Below are 22496 nucleotides of genomic sequence, written 5' to 3' on the forward strand. Positions count from 1 at the left end.
TGGCCTACGGAAATTAGAGTAATATTATCCATGTGGTATTTCTTTCTCCCCATTGTTTACTGGAGCCCTCTTTCTTTCCCAAGTTGTGGAGAAACCACTGTAACAAAAGTGATAAAAGCCCATCGGTGGGACTTTGATCTTGTCTTCTTGAATATTCCCTGTGCCGACTCCAAAGATAGAACTACTTTTAGCCATTAACGTGATAGCATCAAGTGCACCCTTCACAGATCTCTGTAAAGAGAAGGGTGCTGAACGAAGACATCAGGAGCAGCTACATTTATCAGATTTTCAGGAGAGATTCAGGCTCGTCGGGTATAGTAGGTGTGGTTTAAGAAGTGTTGAATTAAACATCTGGTGGGAAATTAAAATATTCCCATTTGTCACCTTTCCTTGGCCTGCGTCATAGGCTACAACCAATCTATATCCTTGCTACAACACACCATGTTGGTTTCTAGTTCACATTTTTCTAAGGAGTCTGCACATCTGTGGTTTGCTATTACAAATGTTTGAGACATCAAGTAAAATTGTAAAAATTAAAGTAAAAAGTACTGATATGACATTGGAAATGACAAAATTACCACATAAAGCTGTATGATTACGATTTATTTCCGTTTGAAAATATACCCATAAATTTATCATATGAAAACATTTATACAACCTTTAACATTGTATCACACATATTGACACGCACATCCCTGCATTTACAAAGAGTTGCCCTTAATACATCCTTAATATATATATATATTTTTTTTACAGTTAAAACATATCAACAAAAACACCACAACCTTCAAATGTCATCAATTAAATACCCAGAAACCCCTTTTAGCCCATGGGAGGCCTCAGGACATGCCAGCTTGAAGCATTGGGATAAAGAAATTAAGAGGGGATACAATACAACACATAACTCAACAGGGCTGAGATTTGTCCTGTTCCAAGGGGGACATTGGTCAGTAAATCTTTGCTATTGTGTCTAGTCTTGTCACTGACCGTTTTTTTATGTTACATCAGGGGAATTTGCTGACAGGAAAATCTGCCATTGATTTACAAGGTAATAAAAGGGGATTTAACATACAAATTTTATCACCTGTGGTCTTTTTCCAAGCAATAACCAACATTTTCAGCTGCTACTATTTCTTCAGCAAGACGTTGTCTTGTGTTTTTCTAGTGATTTGAGCTGAAATCCCACTTAAAGTTGTAAATATCGTGTGTATAAATGTTCCTTGAGTTGAAGGTTGATTTGCTAAAATCCCTCTATGCCTATCTTGAGGTGGTACAAAGGGAAACAATGACCTAGTTGAAAATATATGCAACAGGTCTCTTGGATAATGTTTGGAGGGATTTGCATGTGCATACAAACATACGTTATTTTACTGAACAGTGACAATACTGTTGTTACAATGAATTAACAAATACAAAGGCAGGTCAAACAACTTTGGACCCTATTATCCTGGATGATTACCCTGTCACACAACAAAGGCAGTACACATACACGCACGCGCACACACACTCACACCTGCAGCTCAGATGGTTATTAGACACAATTTACTCCAGACATGGCAGAGCAATGATAGCTCCACTGTCATCGCAACTTCTCCCGTCGCTCCAAGAGACTTCCTTTCTCACCTTGGTGTCACGCGAGTCTACAACATCATTAGTCATTACATCACCATCTAGAACATGCCCAGCGGTGTATCACTGCATCACTGTCATATTGATATGTGGATTGTATAGTATTATATCCAGTGTATTGTATGATTACATCATTTTATATAAACACGTCCACAGTATCATTGATAACTTTTCTATCAACATGTCCACTGAATCACTAGATCATCTTCATATCAACACCACTACATCGGTACATCACTTCCATTTTCACGACTCCACTGTATCAAATAAATATTTGCAAATGAGATGCACTGTATTTTGTTTGTTACTATCACATGAGTTGGTCCGTTTGTTCAATTAAATCATTTTCATGTTGACTCGTCTGGGCCCGCTTGTCTCAGTTGCCTCAGCTGCTGTCCCGTTCGATTTGCGGGGAACGTACTCCATGTCAAAGTTGCTCTTGTGCCTTCCCTTCCCACGACTCCATGCAAACAGGAGCAGGAAACAGAAAATGACCACGCCCAGGAAGGACAGGCAGCCCATTGCTGTGGAGATGATGATGGTCTTCAGGTCTATGGGGTTTGTCATATTGTACAGGACGGTCCCGTTGGCCCAGGTCCCGTTGGAGTCTGCCAAGAGTCCAATCTTGTTGGCGTAGAGCAATGTGTCGCTGATGCCCAGGCTCTTCACTGCCAGCGAGGCCGACAGGCTGGCGTTGCCCGCCGCATTGCTGGCCACACACAGGTACACGCCACTATCGTGCAGCTCTGCAGCCTTGATCTCCAGGGTGCCGTCGGTATGGACCGTCACTCTACCGGTGCTTTTCACTGTGACATACTGTCTGTGTGGCGTCACCCAGGCCATGGAGGGCCGAGGAGCCCCGTCTGCAATGCAGTTGAGCCGAACAGGCTTCCCCTCATCTGCCAGCAGCAGCTGGGTGGTGTTGGGCCCAATCCGGGGCTTGGTGCAGATCACATACCGTGTCACCAGTGGCTCCTTGAGGTCCAGCAGGGGTTTCCCACGGAGGCGCTCAGGGGCACTGCACTCGGGCTGGGGGTCAGGGAGCTGCAGAAAGGGTGGTTTCCGGCCACTCAGCAGCCATAGGAGCCGGCAGTCGCACACCAGTGGGTTCCCCCCTATGAGCAGCGTCTGCAGGCTGTCAGGGGACTTGAACACAGCTCGCTCCACTGAGTCCAGCTGATTGTGGGACACGTCCAACACATGTAGTGCTGGGAGGCCCAGGAAGGCCAGGGGTTCAATGTAAACCAGTTGAGCTCCTCGCAGGTGCAACTCCTGCAGTCGCGGAAGCTGGTCTAGCACCCCTTGCTGGATGTGCTGGATGTGGCAGAAGGACAGGTTGAGGTGCGTGAGGTAGGGCAGGTTGCGTAGAGCATGGCCGGGGAAGGAAGACAAGTTGGTATTGGTGACAGAGAGCGTGGTGAGGTTGAGGCTGTGTAGTGACAGAGCGGGTAAGACTTCCAACCAGGGCCAGTAGTCGATCTCCAGGTGGCGAAGACGGGGAAGTCTCTTGAAGGAATAGGGCTTCAGGGTGCCGATGCCCAAGTGGCGCAGGCGGAGCTCCACCAGGCTGTGCAGGTGACCCAGGGCGTCGGTGGGCACCACAGTCAGGTTGCAGCGCTCCAGGGTGAGGCTCTGTAGGCCCAGCAGGCCAGTGAAGGCCCTCTGGGAGATGAACACCAGCTCATTGTCGCCTACCTCCAGGGACATCAGCCTCCGAAGGTCCTGGAAGCCATGGTCCAGCAGCACCACCAGCCTGTTGTGGCTGAGGTCCAGACTTGTGAGGTTGGCCAGGCCGGAGAGCACGCCGGCAGGGACCAGCTGGAGGAGGTTGCTGTGGAAGTTCAGCGAGCGCAGGGAGAGCTGAAATTTGAAGGAGCCCGGTTCGACCACGCCAATCAGGTTATCGCTGAGGTCCAGATCCTCCAGTTGTAGGAAGGAGGAGAAGTTGTCTGGGGTGATGCTCCGCAGCTTGTTCTTGCTCAGGTCCAGAAGCCGGGTCTCGATGGGGATGCCCTCAGGGATGGTGGGCAGGCGCTTGCGATGGCAGCTGACTGACTTGGTCTGGGCGGAGCAATCACAGCGGGCAGGGCAGCCCATGGCGCAGCTAGCCAGCAGTAGCAGCAGAGCCCCACCCAGAAGAGGGTGGCAGTGGTACAGGGCGGAGCGCCGCATAACTTTTACCCACGCTGCCCTCTGTTACGACACAGCTTCGTATCCATGCAGACCACCATCACTGTATAGCCCTGCAACACAAAAACACACACAGGGAGGAGTGCATTAGAATACCTAACATGAATTATCCTGCAAAATAGCACTGTTAGTTATACAAAGCTTTACTGCCAACAAAGCTTTACCCTGATGCTATCTTTCCCCCACCATGCATCACTCTGTTTTCCATTTCTTGCTCTCTCTCCGTCCTTTCTCAACCTTTCTTTCCCATCACACTATCCTCACTTTTCTTCTTTTATGAGCAGTATTTTTTTCTGCCAAAAGGAATTAAACTTAAATTTAAATCAAATCAAACTTAATTTAAAGTGCATTAAAACACCAATACACTTTACGGAAAATGGGCAATAACATTGAGCTGCACCAGCTGTCAGAGCAGCTCACAGATTACTGCACCTGTACATAGCCCATATATAATTTAGCCCAAACAACTACTTCTTTCCCTACTGTATATATTTTATTTATTTATTTTGCTCCTTTGCACCCCATTATTTTTATTTCTACTTTGCACATTCTTCCATTGCAAATCTACCATTCCAGTGTTTTACTTGCTATATTGTATTTACTTTGCCACCATGGCCTTTTTTTTGCCTTTACCTCCCTTATCTCACCTCATTTGCTTACATCGTATATAGACTTGTTTCTACTGTATTATTGACTGTATGTTTGTTTTACTCCATGTGTAACTCTGTGTCGTTGTATGTGTCAAACTGCTTTGCTTTATCTTGGTCAGGTCGCAATTGCAAATGAGAACTTGTTCTCAACTTGCCTACCTGGTTAAATAAAGGTGTTCTCAACTTGCCTACCTGGTTAAATAAAGGTTTTCTCAACTTGCCTACCTGGTTAAATAAAGTTAAAATAAACAAATAAATAAAAAAGTGGAACAGCTGATGCAAAATGTAAATACTAATCAATGTGTAAGCAAAAGGTTGAAGGGTATCTAGTGTGTTAAAAAACAAGGAGCAAGTTGTTCTAAGGCTTGTGGCCTAGATTGACCCTGGTCACATCATAAAGACTAGGCAGAAACCCTATTGGATGCAAGGAGGTGGGTGACAGGTGTTGACCCAGGGGCAATTCTGTTCCCCCAGGAGCCGCACTTTTAAATAGAGAAGGATGGGAAAACCCCTCCTATAGAAAACAGGTTGTTGGCATAGCAGATGGTCTGAGACGTTTACCTGAACGTCTCTGTTTTGTATTCTGTTAACCTTGCCTATTATGGATCATAGTCTGGCTATTCTGTCCTGTTACAAATTTTTTTAAAGAATAAAGCATAGGCTGTATAGCAAAACACTGTAACGCAGTTTAGGATTGGTAGCAGCACACATTGTCAAATCATTGCAAACAAGCACAAAACACTGCAGAGGTGAGCATAAATACAGATATATGTGTATATGCTGCTGCTGAGGTGAGTAACCATTTTATTTACCTTTATTTAACTAGGCAAGTCAGTTAAGAACAAATTCTTATTTTCAATGACAGCCTAGGAACAGTGGGTTAACTGCCTGTTCAGGGGCAGAACACCAGATTTGTACCTTGTCAGCTTGGGGATTTGAACTTGCAACCTTCCAGTTACTAGTCCAAAGCTCTAACCACTAGGCTACACTGCCGCCCAATAACTAAATAGATGGGCCGAGTATATACATACATACATACATACGTACGTCATACACACAGCACTCACCCCTCTCCCCGACTCTGAACAGCTGCACTCTGGTGTCTTCCCTCCCATCCTTCTCCCTTTCCCACACTATATATCTGCTGCTGCTTCTCTACTGTTCTCTCATCTTCTGGTCCTAATTTTTCACACCCCTTCCTCCCTCCTTTTTTCTCTTTCTCTCTCTCGTCGTCATTGCTCGTCGTCATTGCCTGGGAGAAGCCCCATACTCTCCATTTTCCATTCCCCGCAGGCTGTGTTTTATCGATCGTGACACAGATCAGATGCCAGGAATGTATCCTTTTAACAAAGAGCAGGCTGTTGCCATAGCAACCACAAACCCTCCCTCCCATCCCCTCTTTGTGGTCTGCCAATCAAATTAATGAAAAAGAATAAAGGAAAAAACATTATTTGAATATATTTAAAATAGTTGCTTCATTAACTTGTAAGCATCAAGTTTACAGTCTCTCAACTGTCAGCCTGCCTGGCTATTTGTCGAGCTGTCTGATTGCCTATCCCTCTGTTGGTCTCTGGGTATCTATCTACCTTTCTTAAAGTCTGTCTGGGTCTTCTTATTGGTCTGCCTTTACCTATCTGGTACCTGTCTGTCTGTCTCTCTTGAGACTGTGTATGTGTGTGTGTCTGTCTGTGTGCCAATTAGTATTTCCGACAATCTGTCAGTGAGTCTAAGTCTGTCTCTGGATCTGTCCAACTACCTGTCTCTATCAGTCTATCAAGTTACCAGTCTATACATCTCACTGCTGGTGTATCTATTGGTCTGTACAGAATGTCGTGTCAATTAGTCAGTCTTTCTAACAGGATGCCAGTGTGCTTGGTCTGGTCTGGCACATACTGACTCCCTTGGAGCTGTGCCATACTTTTAGAGCCCGTTGGACCACCAGACTTGTTGGACAGTGGAAAACATACCTGAGAAGGCAGGGTAAGAAGAGAAGGGTAAGGAGTCATTCAGTAGGGCAGACCCACAGGGTATAGAGCTTTTTGGGATTATGTTTAGAATTGGATTAGAGACGCAGTGAAACTGTAGAAAATCTGACAGGCGAATGAGAGCCTAGGGGAGACGCATGAGTCACGGTGGGAGAGAGAGAGGAGAGAGAGAGAGAGAAATGCAGACAAAGATAACAGGAAATATGTAAAGAATGGAGGCAGTGCAAAGCCTGTGGTAGATTGGATGAAAGCTTAATTTGCTTGCTGAGTTCATTGGAGTTTTATAATGTGATTCATTCCAGCAACACAAGTGTAATGAATTTTATAAGAACCTGCAGATACTTCTAGATTCTGAATTATATTACACTATATATATGTATATATATCACACAAAGGTATGTGGACACCCCTTCAAATTGAGGGATTTAGCTATCATAGCCAAACCCATTGCTGACAGGTGTATAACATCGAGCACACAGTCATGCAATCTCTATAGACAAACATTGGCAGTAGAATGGCCTTACTGAAGAGCTCAGTGACTTTCAACATGGCCCTGTGCCACCTTTCCAACAAGTCAGTTAATCAAATTTCTGCCCTGCTAGAGCTGCCCCGGTCAACTGTACGGGCTGTTATTGTGAAGTTGAAACATCTAGGAGAAACAACGGCTCAACAGCGAAGTAGTAGGCCACACAAGCTAACAGAACAGCACCCCGAAGTGTTGAAGTACGTAAAAATTATCAGTCCTCGGTTGCAACACTCACTAACGAGTTCCAAACTGACTCTGAAAGCAACGTCAGCACAATAACTGTTCATCGTGAGATTCATGAAATGGGTATGAATCACGGTTTTTCATGGTTCGGGCTAGGCACCCTAGTTCCAGTGAAGGGAAATCTTAATGCTACAGCATACAATGACATTCTAGACTATTCTGTGCTTCCAACTTTGAGGTAACAGTTTGGGGAAGCATGACAATGCCCCAGTGCACAAAACGAGGTCCATGCAGAAAATGTTTTGTCGAGATCGGTGTGGAAGAACTTGACTGGCCTGCACAGATCCCTGACCTCAACCCCATTGAACACATTTGGGATGAATTGGAACGCCAACTGCGAGCCAGGCCTAAACGCCATACATCAATGTCCGACCTCACTAATGCTCTTGGCTGAATGGAAGCAAGTCCCCGCTGCAATGTTCCAACATCTAGTTGAAAGCCTTCCCAGAAGAGTAGTGGCTGTTATAGCAGCAAATAGGAGGCTGAATTTGGAATGAGATGTTTGACAAGCAGGTGCCCACATATTTTTGTTCATGTAGATTATATGAGTGCACACTCACTGACTGTGTTATTGTACAGAGACAAATCATGCCCACTTACACTACTGGTCAAAAGTTTTTTTCTTTACTTTTTACTTTTTTCTATTTTGTAGAATAATAGTGAAGACATCAAAACTATGAAATAACACATATGGAATCATGTAGTAACCAAAAAAAGTGTTAAACAAATCCAAATATATTTATATTTGAGATTCTTCAAATAGCCACACTTTGCCTTGATGACAGATTTGCACACGCTTGGCATTCTCTCAACCAGCTTCACCTGGAATGCTTTTCTAACAGTCTTGAAGGAATTCCCACATATGCTGAGCACTTGTTGGCTGCTTTTCCTTCACTCTGCAGTCCAACTCATCCCAAACCATCTGAATTTGGTTGAGGTCGGGCCAGGTCATCTGATGCAGCACTCCACCACTCTCCTTTTTGGTCAAATAGCCCTTACACAGCCTGTTGGGTCATTGTCCTGTTGAAAAACAAATTATAGTTCTACTAAGCGCAAACCAGATGGGATGGCGTATCGCCGCAGAATGCTGTGGTAGTCATGCTGGTTAAGTGTGCCTTGAATTCTAAATTAATCACAGACAGTGTCACCAGCAAAGCACCCCACACCATAACACCTCCCCCTGCATGCTTTACGGTGGGAAATACACATGCGGAGATCATCCGTTCACCCACACCACATCTCACAAAGTCACAGCGGCTGGAACCAAAAATCTCACATTTGGACTACAGACAAAAGGACAGATTTCCACCAGTCTAATGTCCGTTGCTCGTGTTTCCTGGCCCAAGCAAGTCTCGTCTTCTTATTGGTGTCCTTTAGTAGTGGTTTCTTTGCAGCAATCGACCATGAAGGGCTGATCACAGTTTCCTCTGAACAGTTGATTTTGAGAAGTGTCTGTTACTGGAACTCTGTGAAGCATTTTTTTGGGCTGCGATCTGAGGTGCAGTCAACTCTAATGAACTTATCTTCAGCAGCAGAGGTAACAATTGGTCTTCCTTTCCTGTGGTGGTCTCATTAGAGCCAGTTTCATCATAGAGCTTGATGGTTTTTGCGACTTTACTTGAAGAAAAAATACATTTCTTTGCAGCGATTCGACAATGAAGGCCTGATTCACCCATTCTCCTATGAACAGTTGATGTTGAATGACCTTCATGTCTTGAAGTAATGATGGATTGTCATTTCTCTTTGCTTATTTGAGCTGATCTTGCCATAATATGGACTTGGTCTTTTACCAAATAGGGCTATCTTCTGTGTACCAACCCAACTTTGTCACAACACAACTGATTGGCTCAAAACACATTAAAGGAAACAAATTCCACAAATTAACTTTTAACAATGCACACCTGTTAATTTAAATGCATTCCAGGTGACTACCTCATGAAGCTGGTTGAGAGAATGCCAAGTGTGTGCAAAGCTGTCATCAAGGCAAAGGGTGGCTATTTGAAGAATCTCAGTGTGCACTCATACAATCTACATGAACAAAAGTATTTGGGCACCTGATTATCTCATTCCAAAATCATGGGCATTAATATGGAGTCGGCCTCCTATTTGCTGCCACAACAGCCTCGACTCTTCTGGGAAGGCTTTGGAACATTGCGGCGGGGACTTGCTTCCATTCAGCCAAGGGTGGCTACTTGAAGAATCTCAAATATAAAATATATTTTGATTTGTTTAACACTTTTTTTGGTTACTACATGATTCCATATGTGTTATTTATTTCATAGTTTTGATGTTTTCACTATTATTATACAATGTAGAAAATAGTAAAAATAATGAAAAAACCTTGAATGAGTAGGTGTTCTAAAACTTTTGACCGGTAGTGTAGTTCAATTTTACATTTTTGATCACAATTATTTGTTTCAATGTTCATACAAGCAGTATACGACATACTCTCAGAACTTCATCTCCATTTTCAAAGTCAACAATCCATTTCCACTCAATTCCAGATCAGTTATATGACCAGCCAATTAGTGTTGTTGTTTTTTCTCTTTCTGACACAAGTGCACAATGCATGATAGCACAGGGAGACCCAATTAGTTCATTAGAATGAATGTTCACCAGCCATGCTTAATTATTGATTTTACAAGTAATTATTTTGGAGATTATTATTCATTTTATTGATGTGCCTGGGACTTGCTGGAGGGTATTTATTAGACCCATGTTCTGCCTTGCGTGTAGCTACAGTTCTGGCCCCAAAGAAATGCAGCAATGTGGTATCATCATACACAGTGGGGCGACTTCCTGCTTACAATAATACAATTTAAATCTGATAAGACTGACACTGTTAGCTCTTCCCATGTTGGACATGCCTCAAGAGAGGGTGCAAATCTGGAGAAGCCAATAGCAACCATCTTGGCAGATTTGAAGTTTAGATTTGAAGTTTGTTCTTGTTGTTCATCCCATTCAGTGGTGGAAAAAGTACCCAATTGTCATACTTGAGTAAAAGTAAAGATACCTTAATAGAAATTACTCAAGTAAAAGGGAAAGTCACCCAGTAAAATACTACTTGAGTAAAAGTCTAAAAGTATTGGCTTTAAATATACTTACGTATCAAAACTTAAAGTAAAAGTATAGGGGGCCTCCCAGGTGGCGCAGTGGTTAAGGGTGCTGTACTGCAGCCATCAGAGTCCCTGGGTTCGCGCCCAGGCTCTGTCATAACCAGCCGTGACCGGGAGGTCCGTGGGGCGACACACAATTGACCTAGCGTCGTCCGGGTTAGGGAGGGCTTGGTCGGTAGGTTGCCAGGTTGCCAAGGTTGCCAGGTGCACGGTGTAGTGGGTTGTGTATCGGAGGACGCATGACTTTCAACCTTCGTCTCTCCCGAGCCCGTACGGGATTTGTAGTGATGAGACAAGATAGTAGCTACTACAACAATTGGATACCACGAAATTGTGGAGAAAAAGGTATAAATCATTTCAAATTTGTTTAATTTATAGGGACATAATATACAATATATACAAACAAAGCATGTGTATAGTGAGTCCGCCAGATCAGAGGCAGTAGGGATGACCAGGATGTTATCTTGATAAGTATGTAGACCATTTTCCTGTGCTGCTAAGCATTCAAAATGTAACGAGTACTTTTGGGTTTCAGGGAAAATGTATGGAGTAAAAAGTACATAATGTTCTTTAGGAATGTAGTGAAATAAAAATGTATATATAGTTAAGTTAAGATACCCCCAAAAAACTACTTAATTAGTACTTTCAAGTGTTTTTATTTAAGTACTTTAATCCACTGATCCCATGAATGATGTCATATCGCTAAGTCTATCTTTTTACTCAGTAAAACTGAGGTCCAATATATAGCTCTAGTCTCAACTGTAGCTATGAACAGCTTTCTTATTTGGTTAACCCTGGCTTTTGCTATAATGTATTTGCCTTAAACAATTATTGTGGCCATGTACTGCAGAGCACACAATATTTATACAACAGTACTGTCTCTTAATGTTAAGTTAAGCCCAATGGTTCCGTTTAGTTAATTTCCTACCATAATAGTGACATGTATAATGAGATTATTGCACATGAGTGAGTTCACATGTATGCATTTTAGCACAGCGACGTGAGCACAACCAACATGTTCTGCATGATAACACACATTCGCCTGGCTGACTTGGAGTGAGACATCATTGGGTTAGCCATAATAATTGCTCAACTTTTGGGGGAGGAGACAGGTTAAAGAAGGATTTTTAAGCCTTGAGACAATTGAAACATGGATTGTGTATATGTACAATTCATTGGGTGAATGGGCCAGACAAATGATTTAAGTGCCTTTGAACGGGGTATGCTGGTGGGTGCCAGGCGCACCCGTTTGTGTCAAGAACTGTAACAATGCTGGGTTTTTCACACTCAGCAGTTTTCAGCGTGTATCAAGAATGGTCCACCACCCAAAGGACATCCAGCCAACATGACACAACTGTAGGAAGCATTGGAGTCAACATGGGGCAGCATCCCTGTGGAATGCAGTCGACACCTTGTAGAGTCCATGCTCGAAGAATCGAGGCAGTTCTAAGGGCAAAAGGGGGGGTCCTAATGTTTGGTATACTCAGTGTATATTCTGCAGAGACAATGCATAAAAAACCCTGACAAGCATAAAAAAACCCTGACTTATACAGTTATAAATATAAGAATATATATATATATATATATATATATATATATATATATATAAGAATGTATATATATATAAGATTCTTATTCTTATATATATATATATATATATATATATATATATATATATATATATATATATATATATACACACAGACACACACACACACACACAGTTGGTATATATATATATATATATAGTCGGAAGTTAATATATGCCTTAGCCAAATACATTTAAACTCAGTTTTTCACAATTCCTGACATTTAATCCTAGTAAAAATTCCCTGTCTTAGGTCAGGTAGGATCACCACTTTATTTTAAGAATGTGAAATGTCAGAATAAAAGTAGTGAGAATTATTTATTTCAGCTTTTATTTCTTTCATCACATTCCCAGTAGGTTAGAAGTGTACATACAGTCAATTAGTATTTGATAGCATTGCCTTTAAATTGTTTAACTTGGGTCAAATGTTTCAGGTAACCTTCCACAAGCTTCCCACAATAAGTTGGGTGAATTTTGGCCCATTCCTCCTGACAGAGCTGGTGTAACTGAGTCAGGTTTGTAGGCCTCCTTGCTCGCACACACTTTTTCAGTTCTGCCCACAAATGTTCTATAGGATTGAGGTCAGGGCTTTGTGATGGCCACTGCAATACCTTGACTTTGTTGTCCTTAAGCCATTTTGCCACAACTTTGGAAGTATGCTTGGGGTCATTGTCCATTTGGAAAACCCATTTGCGACTAAGCTTTAACTTCCTAACTGATGTTTTGAGATGTTCCTTCAATATATCCACATAATTTTCGTCCCTCATGATGCCATCTATTTTGTGAAGTACACCAGTCCCTCCTGCAGCAAAGCACCCCCACAACATGATGCTGCCATCCCTGTGCTTCACGGTTGGGATGTTATTCTTCGGCTTGCAAGCCTCCCCCTTTTTCCTCCAAACATAACGATGGTCATTATGGCCAAACAGTTCTATTTTTGTTTCATCAGAACAGAGGTCAATTCTTCAATAAGTACGATCTTTGTCCCCATGTGCAGTTGCAAACCGTAGTCTGGCTTTTTTATGGTGGCTTTGGAGCAGTGGCTTGATGTCAATTAGCCTATCAGAAGCTTCTAAAGCCATGACATAATTTTCTGGAATTTTCAAGCTGTTTAAAGGCACAGTCAACTTATTGTATGTAAACTTCTGACCCACTGGAATGATGACACAATGAATTATAAGTGAAATAATCTGCTGTAAACAATTGTTGGAAAAATAACTTGTGTCATGCACAAAGTAGATGTCCTAACCGACTTTCCAAAACTATAGTTTGTTAACAAGAAATTTGTGGAGTGGTTGAAAAACAAGTTTTAATGACTCCAACCTAAGCGTATGTAGACTTCCGCCTTCAACTATGTGTGTGTGTACAGTCGTGGCCAAAAGTTTTGAGAATGACACAAAAAAAAATTGAGAATGACACATTAATGACACATTGAGAATGACACATTCATTTTCAAAGTCTGCTGCCTCAGTTGGTATGATGGCAATTTGCATATACTCCAGAATGTTATGAAGAGTGATCAGATGAATTGCAAATATTTGCAGTCCCTCTTTGCCATGCAAATGAACTGAATCCCCCAAAAACATTTCCACTGCTTTCAGCCCTGCCACAAAAGGACCAGCTGACATCATGTCAGTGATTCTCTCATTAACACAGGTGTGAGTGTTGACGAGGACAAGGCTGGTGATCACTCTGTCATGCTGATTGAGTTAGAATAACAGACTGGAAGCTTCAAAAGGAGGGTGGTGCTTGGAATCATTGTTCTTCCTCTGTCAAAAATCGTTACCTGCAAGGAAACCCGTGCCATCATCATTGCTTTGCACAAAAAGGGCTTCACAGGCAAGGATATTGCTGCCAGTAAGATTGTACCTAAATCAACCATTTATCGGATCATCAAGAACTTCAAGGAGAGCGGTTCAATTGTTGTGAAGAAGGCTTCAGGACGCCCAAGAAAGTCCAGCAAGCACCAGGACCATCTCCTGAAGTTGATTCAGCTGCGGGATCGGGGCACCACCAGTACAGAGCTTGCTCAGGAATGGCAGCATGCCAGGGCGGATTGCAGAGGACTTGAAAAAGAAGTGTCAACACTACAAATATTGACTCTTTGCATCAACTTCATGTAATTGTCAATAAAAGCCTTTGACACTTATGAAATGTTGTAATTATACTTCAGTATTTCATAGTAACATCTGAAAAAAATATCTAGACACTGAAGCAGCAAACTTTGTGGAAATTAATATTTGTGTCATTCTCAAAACTTTTGGCCACAACTGTATATATATATATATATATATATATATATATATATATATATATATATATATATATATATAGTTGAAGTCAGAAGTTTACATACACTTAGGTTGGAGTCATTAACTAGTTTTTCAACCACTCCACAAATGTCTTGTTAAACTATACATTTTGTAAGTCGGTTAGGACGTCTACTTTGTGCATGACACAAATTATTTTCCCAACAATTGTTTACAGACAGATTATTTCACTTATAACTCACTGTATCACAATTCAAGTGAGTCAGAAGTCTACATACATTAAGTTGACAGCTTGTAAAATTCCAGAAAACTATGTCATGGCTTTAAAAGCTTCATAGGCTAATTGGCATCATTTGAGTCAATTGGAGGTGTACCTGTGGGTGTATTTCAAGGCCTACCTTCAAACGCAGTGCCTCTTTGCTTGACATCATGGGAAAATCAAAAGAAATCAGCCAAGACCTCAGAAAAATAATTGTAGACCTCCACAAGTCTGGTTCATCCTTGGGAACAATTTCCAAATGACTGAAGGTACCGCGTTCATCTGTACAAACAATAGTATGCAAGTATAAACACCATGGGACCACGCAGCCGTCATACCGCTCAGGAAGGAGAAGCGTTCTGTCTCCTAGAGATGAACGTACTTTGGTACGAAATGTGAAAATCAATCCCAGAACAACAGAAAAGGACCTTGTGAAGATGCTGGAGGAAACGGGTACAAAATTATCTATATCCACAGTGAAACGAGTCCTATATCGACACAACCCGGAAGGCTGCTCAGCAAGGAAGAAGCCACTGCTCCAAAACCGCCATAAAAAAGCCAGACTACGGTTTACAACTGCACATGGGGACAAAGATCGTACTTATTGGAGAAATGTCCTCTGGTCTGATGAAACAAAAATAGAACTGTTTGGCCATATTGACCATCACTATGTTTGGAGGAAAAAGGGGACGCTTGCAAGCCGAAGAACACCATCCCAACTGGGAAGCACAGGGGTGGCAGCATCATGTTGTCTGGATGCTTTGCTGCAGGAGGGACTGGTGCACTTCACAAAATAGATGGCATCATGAGGGACGAAAATTATCTGGATATATTGAAGCAACGTCTCAAGACATCAGTCAGGAAGTTAAAGCTTGGTCGCAAATGGGTTTTCCAAATGGACAATGACCCCAAGCATACTTCCAAAGTTGTGGCAAAATGGCATAAGGACAACAAGGTCAAGGTATTGGAGTGTCCATCACAAAGCCCTGACCTCAATCCCATAGAGAGTTTGTGTGCAGAACTGAAAAAGTGTGTTCGAGCAAGGAGGCCTACAAACCTGACTCAGTTACACCAGCTCTGTCAGGAGGAATGGGCCAAAATTCACCCAACTTATTGTGGGAAGCTTGTGGAAGGCTAACCAAAATGTTTGACCGAAGTTAAACAATTTAAAGGCAATGATACCAAATACTATTTGAGTGTATGTAAACTTCTGACCCATTGAATGTGATGAAAGAAATAAAAGCTGAAATAAATCACTCTCTACTATTATTCTGACATTTGACATTCTTAAAATAAAGTGGTGATCCTAACTTACCTAAGACAGGGAATTATTACTAGGATTAAAATGTCAGGAATTGTGAAACTGAGTTTAAATGTATTTGGCTAAAGTGCATGTAAACTTCTGAAATCAACTGTATTTATATGTAATATATATATATATATATATATATATATATATATATATATATATATATATATATATATATATATATATACACACTGCTCAAAAAAATAAAGGGAACACTTAAACAACGCAATGTAACTCCAAGTCAATCACACTTCTGTGAAATCAAACTGTCCACTTAGGAAGCAACACTGATTGACAATAAATTTCTCATGCTGTTGTGCAAATGGAATAGACAACAGGTGGAAATTATAGGCAATTAGCAAGACACCCTCAATAAAGGAGTGGTTCTGCAGGTGGTGACCACAGACCACTTCTCAGTTCCTATCCTTCCTGGCTGATGTTTTGGTCACTTTTGAATGCCGGCGGTGTTTTCACTCTAGTGGTAGCATGAGACGGAGTCTACAACCCACACAAGTGGCTCAGGTAGTGCAGCTCATCCAGGATGGCACATCAATGCGAGCTGTGGCAAGAAGGTTTGCTGTGTCTGTCAGCGTAGTGTCCAGAGCATGGAGGCGCTACCAGGAGACAGGCCAGTACATCAGGAGACATGGAGGAGGCCGTAGGAGGGCAACAACCCAGCAGCAGGACCGCTACCTCCGCCTTTGTGCAAGGAGGAGCAGGAGGAGCACTGCCAGTGCCCTGCCAAATGACCTCCAGCAGGCCACAAATGTGCATGTGTCTGCTCAAACGGTCAGAAACAGACTCCATGAGGGTGGTATGAGGGCCCGACGTCTAGAGGTGGGGTTGTGCTTACAGCCCAACACCGTGCAGGACGTTTGGCATTTGCCAGAGAACACCAAGATTGGCAAATTCGCCACTGGCGCCCTGTGCTCTTCACAGAAGAAAGCAGGTTCACACTGAGCACATGTGACAGATGTGACAGAGTCTGGAGACGCCGTGGAGAACGTTCTGCTGCCTGCAACATCCTCCAACATGACCGGTTTGGCGGTGGGTCAGTCATGGTGTGGGGTGGCATTTCTTTGGGGGGCCGCAGAGGTAGCCTGAATCCCATTAGGTACCGAGATGAGATCCTCAGACCCCTTGTGAGATCATATGCTGGTGCGGTTGGCCCTGGGTTCCTCCTAATGCAAGACAATGCTAGACCTCATGTGGCTGGAGTGTGTCATCAGTTCCTGTAAGAGGAAGGCATTGATGCTATGGATTGGCCCGCCCGTTCCCCAGACCTGAATCCAATTGAGCACATCTGGGACATCATGTCTCGCTCCATCCACCAACGCCAGATTGCACCACAGACTGTCCAGGATTTGACGGATGCTTTAGTCCAGGTCTGGGAGGAGATCCCTCAGGAGACCATCCGCCACCTCATCAGGAGCATGCCCAGGTGTTGTAGGGAGGTCATACAGGCACGTGGAGGCCACACACACTACTGAGCCTCATTTTGACTTGGTTTAAGGACATTACATCAAAGTTGGATCAGCCTGTAGTGTGGTTTTCCACTTTAATTTTGAGTGTGACTGCAAATCCAGACCTCCATGGGTTGATAAATTTGATTTCCATTGATCATTTTTGTGTGATTTTGTTGTCAGCACATTCAACTATGTAAAGAAAAAAGTATTAGGATGTGATCTAGGATGTGTTATTTTAGTGTTCCCTTTATTTTTTTGAGCAGTGTATATACAGTTGTATATATACACAACTGTGTTATATATATATATATATATATATATATATATATATATATATATATATATATATATATATATATATATATATATATATATATATATATATATATATACTTTGCTTGTGTACATATGAGACCACATAGGCATACTGTAATTTTTGCTTCGGAAATTGCAAACATCAATTTAAATGTCCTGCAGAGTGCACAATCACGTAACTAAACAAAAATAAAAAACTATACTATGGAACAAAGAAATTATATAAAGAATGATAGTAAAAAGCTCTGGAGTACTTTAAATAAATTCTAGGCAAGAAAGCAAACTCGGCTCCATCTTTCATTGAGGCAGATGGCTTGTTCATAACAAAACCCTTTGATATTGCCAATCACTTTAATCACTTTTTTTGTTGACAAGATTAGCAAATTTAGATATGACATACAGAAAACAAAATGTTGAGAGTTCATATTCATGCATAATGAACCAAATAATGAAAGACAAGCACTGTAGTTTTGAGTTCCACAAAGTGGGTGTGGAAGAAGTTAATTTATTTTTGCTATCTATAAATAAGGACAAACCACCTGGTACTGACAACCTGGATGGTAAATTGCTGAGGTTGGTAGTGGAATATATTGTGACTCCTGTTTGCCACATCTTCAATTTAAGCCTAGAAGACATGGAGGGAGGCAAAGGTCTTTCCGGTACCCAAGAATAGCAGATTATGTTTGATGTGGACCCCAGGAAGAGAAGCTGATGCTTTTGTAGCGGCTAATGGGGATCCTAATAAATACCAAACGTCATCCTGGTTATTATAGCGCTGCTGAGATTTTATAGTTAATCTGTACGCTTCTGTGCTAATTGGTGCTTATGCATTCGCAACAATTAAACAGCTCCTTTCTGCAACACTGGGCCTGCCTGCTCTCAAGCATTGTGTTGTAGAACAATCAACTCAACAGCCACTCTCTCTCTCCTACAGCCCTGTAGATTATACAAGGTCTGTTGCAGGCGGCTTACAATGATCCTAGTTTTTTTTATTCAAAAACACAAAGCAAATATTTGTCTGTTGTTGTTTTCTCGAGTGGATGGGTGAATAGGGGTTTTGAGCAAATTTCCTTAAAAGGGAACTTCATGCTCAAAAGCATGCAATGCATTAAACAGACATAAGCACTGCAAAAGTGCTCAGGGATGCTTAGTCTACCAACACATGTTGACATTGGTGGGGTATACTGTGACATAACCACCTGTATTACCTGATGCAAGTAATTATGTCATGCAGTAGATCATACAGGGAGCTTGCATGATAGTTTTGCTATGTGTATTCTCTCCAGAGAGCGATTAGGATAATTATAAAATAAACCAGGCTGTGTGTAATGTATGGTTGGAAAGATTGTTTTTTTTTAGGTTCCAGCAACAGGAAAATAAAAGATTTTCCAGGGCGTGTTGACTGGCATTACATTTTTCCGACCGATCTTGTCCGGATGTTCTGTTGAATGCCAGATTTATTTCCTTGTTTGTAAATCAAGTGTGACTTGAAGGACACTGCGTATTAGGTTTCGCTCTAATTTTAGTCTCAGGAGGTAGAACTCATCCATTTTTCATGGTGTATACCGCCACTGTTTCACAGAGCCCACTTTCTTTCTAACCCACTTGAGGCTTTTAAAAAAGACTGTCACACAGAAAGTTTTTCCACCTTTCTATATAAAACACAGAGTATTGATTCATACACTGATAACAGAGCTATGTAGCATTAAACAGCACTATAAAGGATATAAAAGTCCTAACATGATGGTTAGCTTTTATGAATATTGCCATTTGCAGCCTGAAACAGCAGTGGAATGTGGTAATATTTTGCCTTCTTAAAGGCTTTGTGTCAGCAACTGTCAACATAAACTGACACAGAAAGGTGTCAGAAAGGGACCATTTCAAAGGTTAAGTGTCAGCCTCTATCCAGAGGCTATAACAAATAAAACAACTACTTAAAGTGCACTCTCTCCTTGTTGTAAACATTTTATGGTTCCCACAAAGCTCTGGGGAAACATTTGTATATGCCCACGTGGAAGGGTGTTGCAGTTATGTGGTGCCATATACCATATTGATCCAAAATATTGACCACCCAAGTTCTGGGTTATGAGATTCAACAGTGGATTTCAGAGTAAATGAGAACAAGGGAAGCTTGCCGGAGCCGTAAAATATGTCATGGCTTGTTCATCCAATATTCATTGTTCCAACTGTTCCAAATGTTATTCAAATGTTACCGTGCATCTGCAAAAAAGATAGCTCAGATGTGCGAGTGCCTTTCGAGTTTCCAACTCGTCATAAATGTAAAATTCCTGGCAGTGAATGTCTTGAGTGCAGTGATTCCACAAACCAAGTTATATTTGTTGATCAAAATGTGACTCTCTGATGGTGAATGTAGATTTAATGAATCTGGAATGGATAAATAATTACATCCATTAAATGCATTATTCCATGTAGTCTATTTCATTGTCACGAAGGCTTGAAAAAGCAATTATAGCACGTCATTCATGTAAAATCCATGGATATTCATCTTTTGATCAAAATGTTGGATTGAGATTCATTGAAGTTCCAATGCAGCTGTTTTTATCTCAATATTAAATCATTTCTGGGTAACAAGGAAGTACCCTACTGTGATTATTTTAAATCAAAATGGTCAAAAATAAAGAGAACGTCTGGGAGTGGTCTGAGTGGGGAGTGGAAAACTGAAAAGTAGCTGTTAATGGCAGAAAGGTTTGGAACTCTCTTTCTTATTGGTCTATTAACTAATTTACCGCCTGGTGATGACACCAGGCAGGCCAAAACCATCCTAACAAAACAGGCTGATATTTCAGGCGGTCTTTTCAAATAGCTCCAAGGGCATTATCATCATTTTCACAGTATTATTCCAAACACAGTGTGGAAATATGTATAAAAACACAGGAGAATCCCATTTTTGTCTGCACTGGGCCATTCAAGCATTAGTTTTCATCTGAAAGAACTACAGAAGATGCTAACAACCCTCTTTGAATTGTCACAATGGCTACCAGATAACAACAGGAAGTCCTTTGGAGCGACTGGCCCTGCTTCCCGGCATGCTCTTGTTTTATTCCTGAAGAGCCAGTTAGCATCCCTTCCTCTTCCATCAGACTCATGCCAAGGGATTAAGCAGTCCTCACTGGCACTGAATCATATCAAAGGATTAACACTCTCCCGTCATCAAATCATACCAAGGGATTAGCAGTTTATACTGTTAGTCACAGAATTTGGCTTCCATTATTCTCTGTGTGAAAACCACATTGAGTGGAGAAAGACCACCACTTCTGTCATTTCTCTGTCACTGCTTGGCAAGGTAATACACAACTTTAAGATAAATGTTTCAGTTCCACTTCACTTGAAGTGGATGAATGCCCACAATATTCTGTTGTATGACCTGTAAAGCTGTTATGTAATTTGACACAAGGATTTAGCCCTACTGCATGTTATTGGCCTACAGGTATGACTGACGTAAAACTGAAGCAAGACGTTTAAATAAAGAATGGAAAATCCCTAAACTCTTTTCCAGAGTTGGGGAGTAACGGAATACATGTAAGGGATTACAAAAAAAACGTTAACTAATCGGTTACCCACAAAAATATTGTAATCAGATAACAGATACTTTTGAAATACTTGATTACTTCGATGATTAGTTTTACATTCAGAAAGGATGTTTACTGAAAAAGACACTTCTCTGTTCTCAATGATATTCAAATCAGCATTGAAAACAAAGCGCAAGTTTAGATTTGTCCACCTGAGCAAGTCTGACCACAAGTCAGACACCACTATGATGACACACCAAATGTGTTTGATGGATTGCGGGAAAATAGCTTTTGTAGGCTCCAGTCCAAGCTATGTCTTCCAATGGTGCGACTGCTGTCGGCATCCAAAGATTACTGAACTTGAATAAACACTTGAAGTTTAGGATGACAGTGGTGTGTGTAGTCTACGGCGATACGGCTATCACTTATTATTGATATCTACATAGTGCATTGATGTGAATCACACTGCTGCTCTCTCATTTAGCTATTTGCGGTTGTTGTGGATGGCTGTCCACACATCTAAATATGTATTTGAGCCCAATAATGGTTGAATTCAAGAAGTTTAAGCTGCCTATCAATCATTGTTTTTGAAACCAGTGGACAGCCAGTGAAAAATGCACTCTTGCAACAGCTGCACAGTGAAGATCCCAGCCTATGGAATAAAAGTGGGGCTTTTATGAATAAATCTAATTAAAGCTCATTAAAAAAATCCATAGGCCTAATGGAGACATGCTAAAACTCACACACTTTTGATGGACTTAAAAGCGGCAATCTGTAGTTGTAAAATACATTTTTGGACAAATAAATTATAAATATAGTACCCGTTAAAAGTTTGGACACAGCTACTCACTCCAGGCTTTTTCTTCATTTAAAAAAAAACTATTTTCTACATTGTAGAATAATAGTGGAGACATCAAAACTATAAAATAACACATATGGAATCATGTAGTAACCAAAAAAGTGTTAATTAAATCAAAATATATTGTATATCTGTGATTCTTCAAAGTAGCCACCCTTTGCTTTGATGACAGCTTTGCACATGCTTGGCATTCTCTCAACCAGCTTCATGAGGTTGGAATGCATTTCAATTAACAGGTTTGCATTGTTAAAAGTTAATTTGTGGAATTTCTTTCCCTAAATGTGTATGAGCCAATCACTTGTGTTGTGACAAGGTTGGGTTGGTACACAGAAGATAGCCCTATTTGGTAAAAGACAAAGTCCATACTTTGGCAAGATCAGCTCAAATAAGCAAAGAGAAATGACAATCCATCATTACTTCAAGACATGAAGGTCATTCAACATCAACTGTTCATAGGAGAATGGGTGAATCAGGCCTTCATTGTCGAATCACTGCAAAGAAATGTATTTTTTCTTCAAGTAAAGTCGCAAAAACCATCAAGCTCTATGATGAAACTGGCTC

General features: G+C 41.4%; 1 protein-coding gene across 2 annotated transcripts in view; it reads right to left on the reverse strand.

Annotated features, from left to right (window-relative positions):
• Positions 1 to 582: 582 nt before the first annotated feature.
• Positions 583 to 22496, reverse strand: part of LOC110505663 (leucine-rich repeat and immunoglobulin-like domain-containing nogo receptor-interacting protein 2) — a 38058-nt gene continuing 16144 nt past the window's right edge. Inside the window, exons 1-2 of one of the 2 annotated variants that reach the window (XM_021585043.2) lie at positions 5537 to 5686; positions 583 to 3872 (exon numbers count right to left, since the gene is read on the reverse strand). In XM_021585043.2, the coding sequence (XP_021440718.2) occupies positions 1966 to 3801 (1836 nt within the window). In that variant the 5' untranslated portion in view covers positions 3802 to 3872; positions 5537 to 5686 and the 3' untranslated portion in view covers positions 583 to 1965. Of the gene's footprint in view, positions 3873 to 5536; positions 5687 to 22496 lie in introns of those variants that run through there. The other variant, XM_021585041.2, reaches the window with a different exon arrangement.

The sequence above is a fragment of the Oncorhynchus mykiss genome, chromosome 25, assembly GCF_013265735.2.
Source record: "Oncorhynchus mykiss isolate Arlee chromosome 25, USDA_OmykA_1.1, whole genome shotgun sequence".
Classification (NCBI taxonomy): Eukaryota; Metazoa; Chordata; class Actinopteri; order Salmoniformes; family Salmonidae; genus Oncorhynchus; species Oncorhynchus mykiss.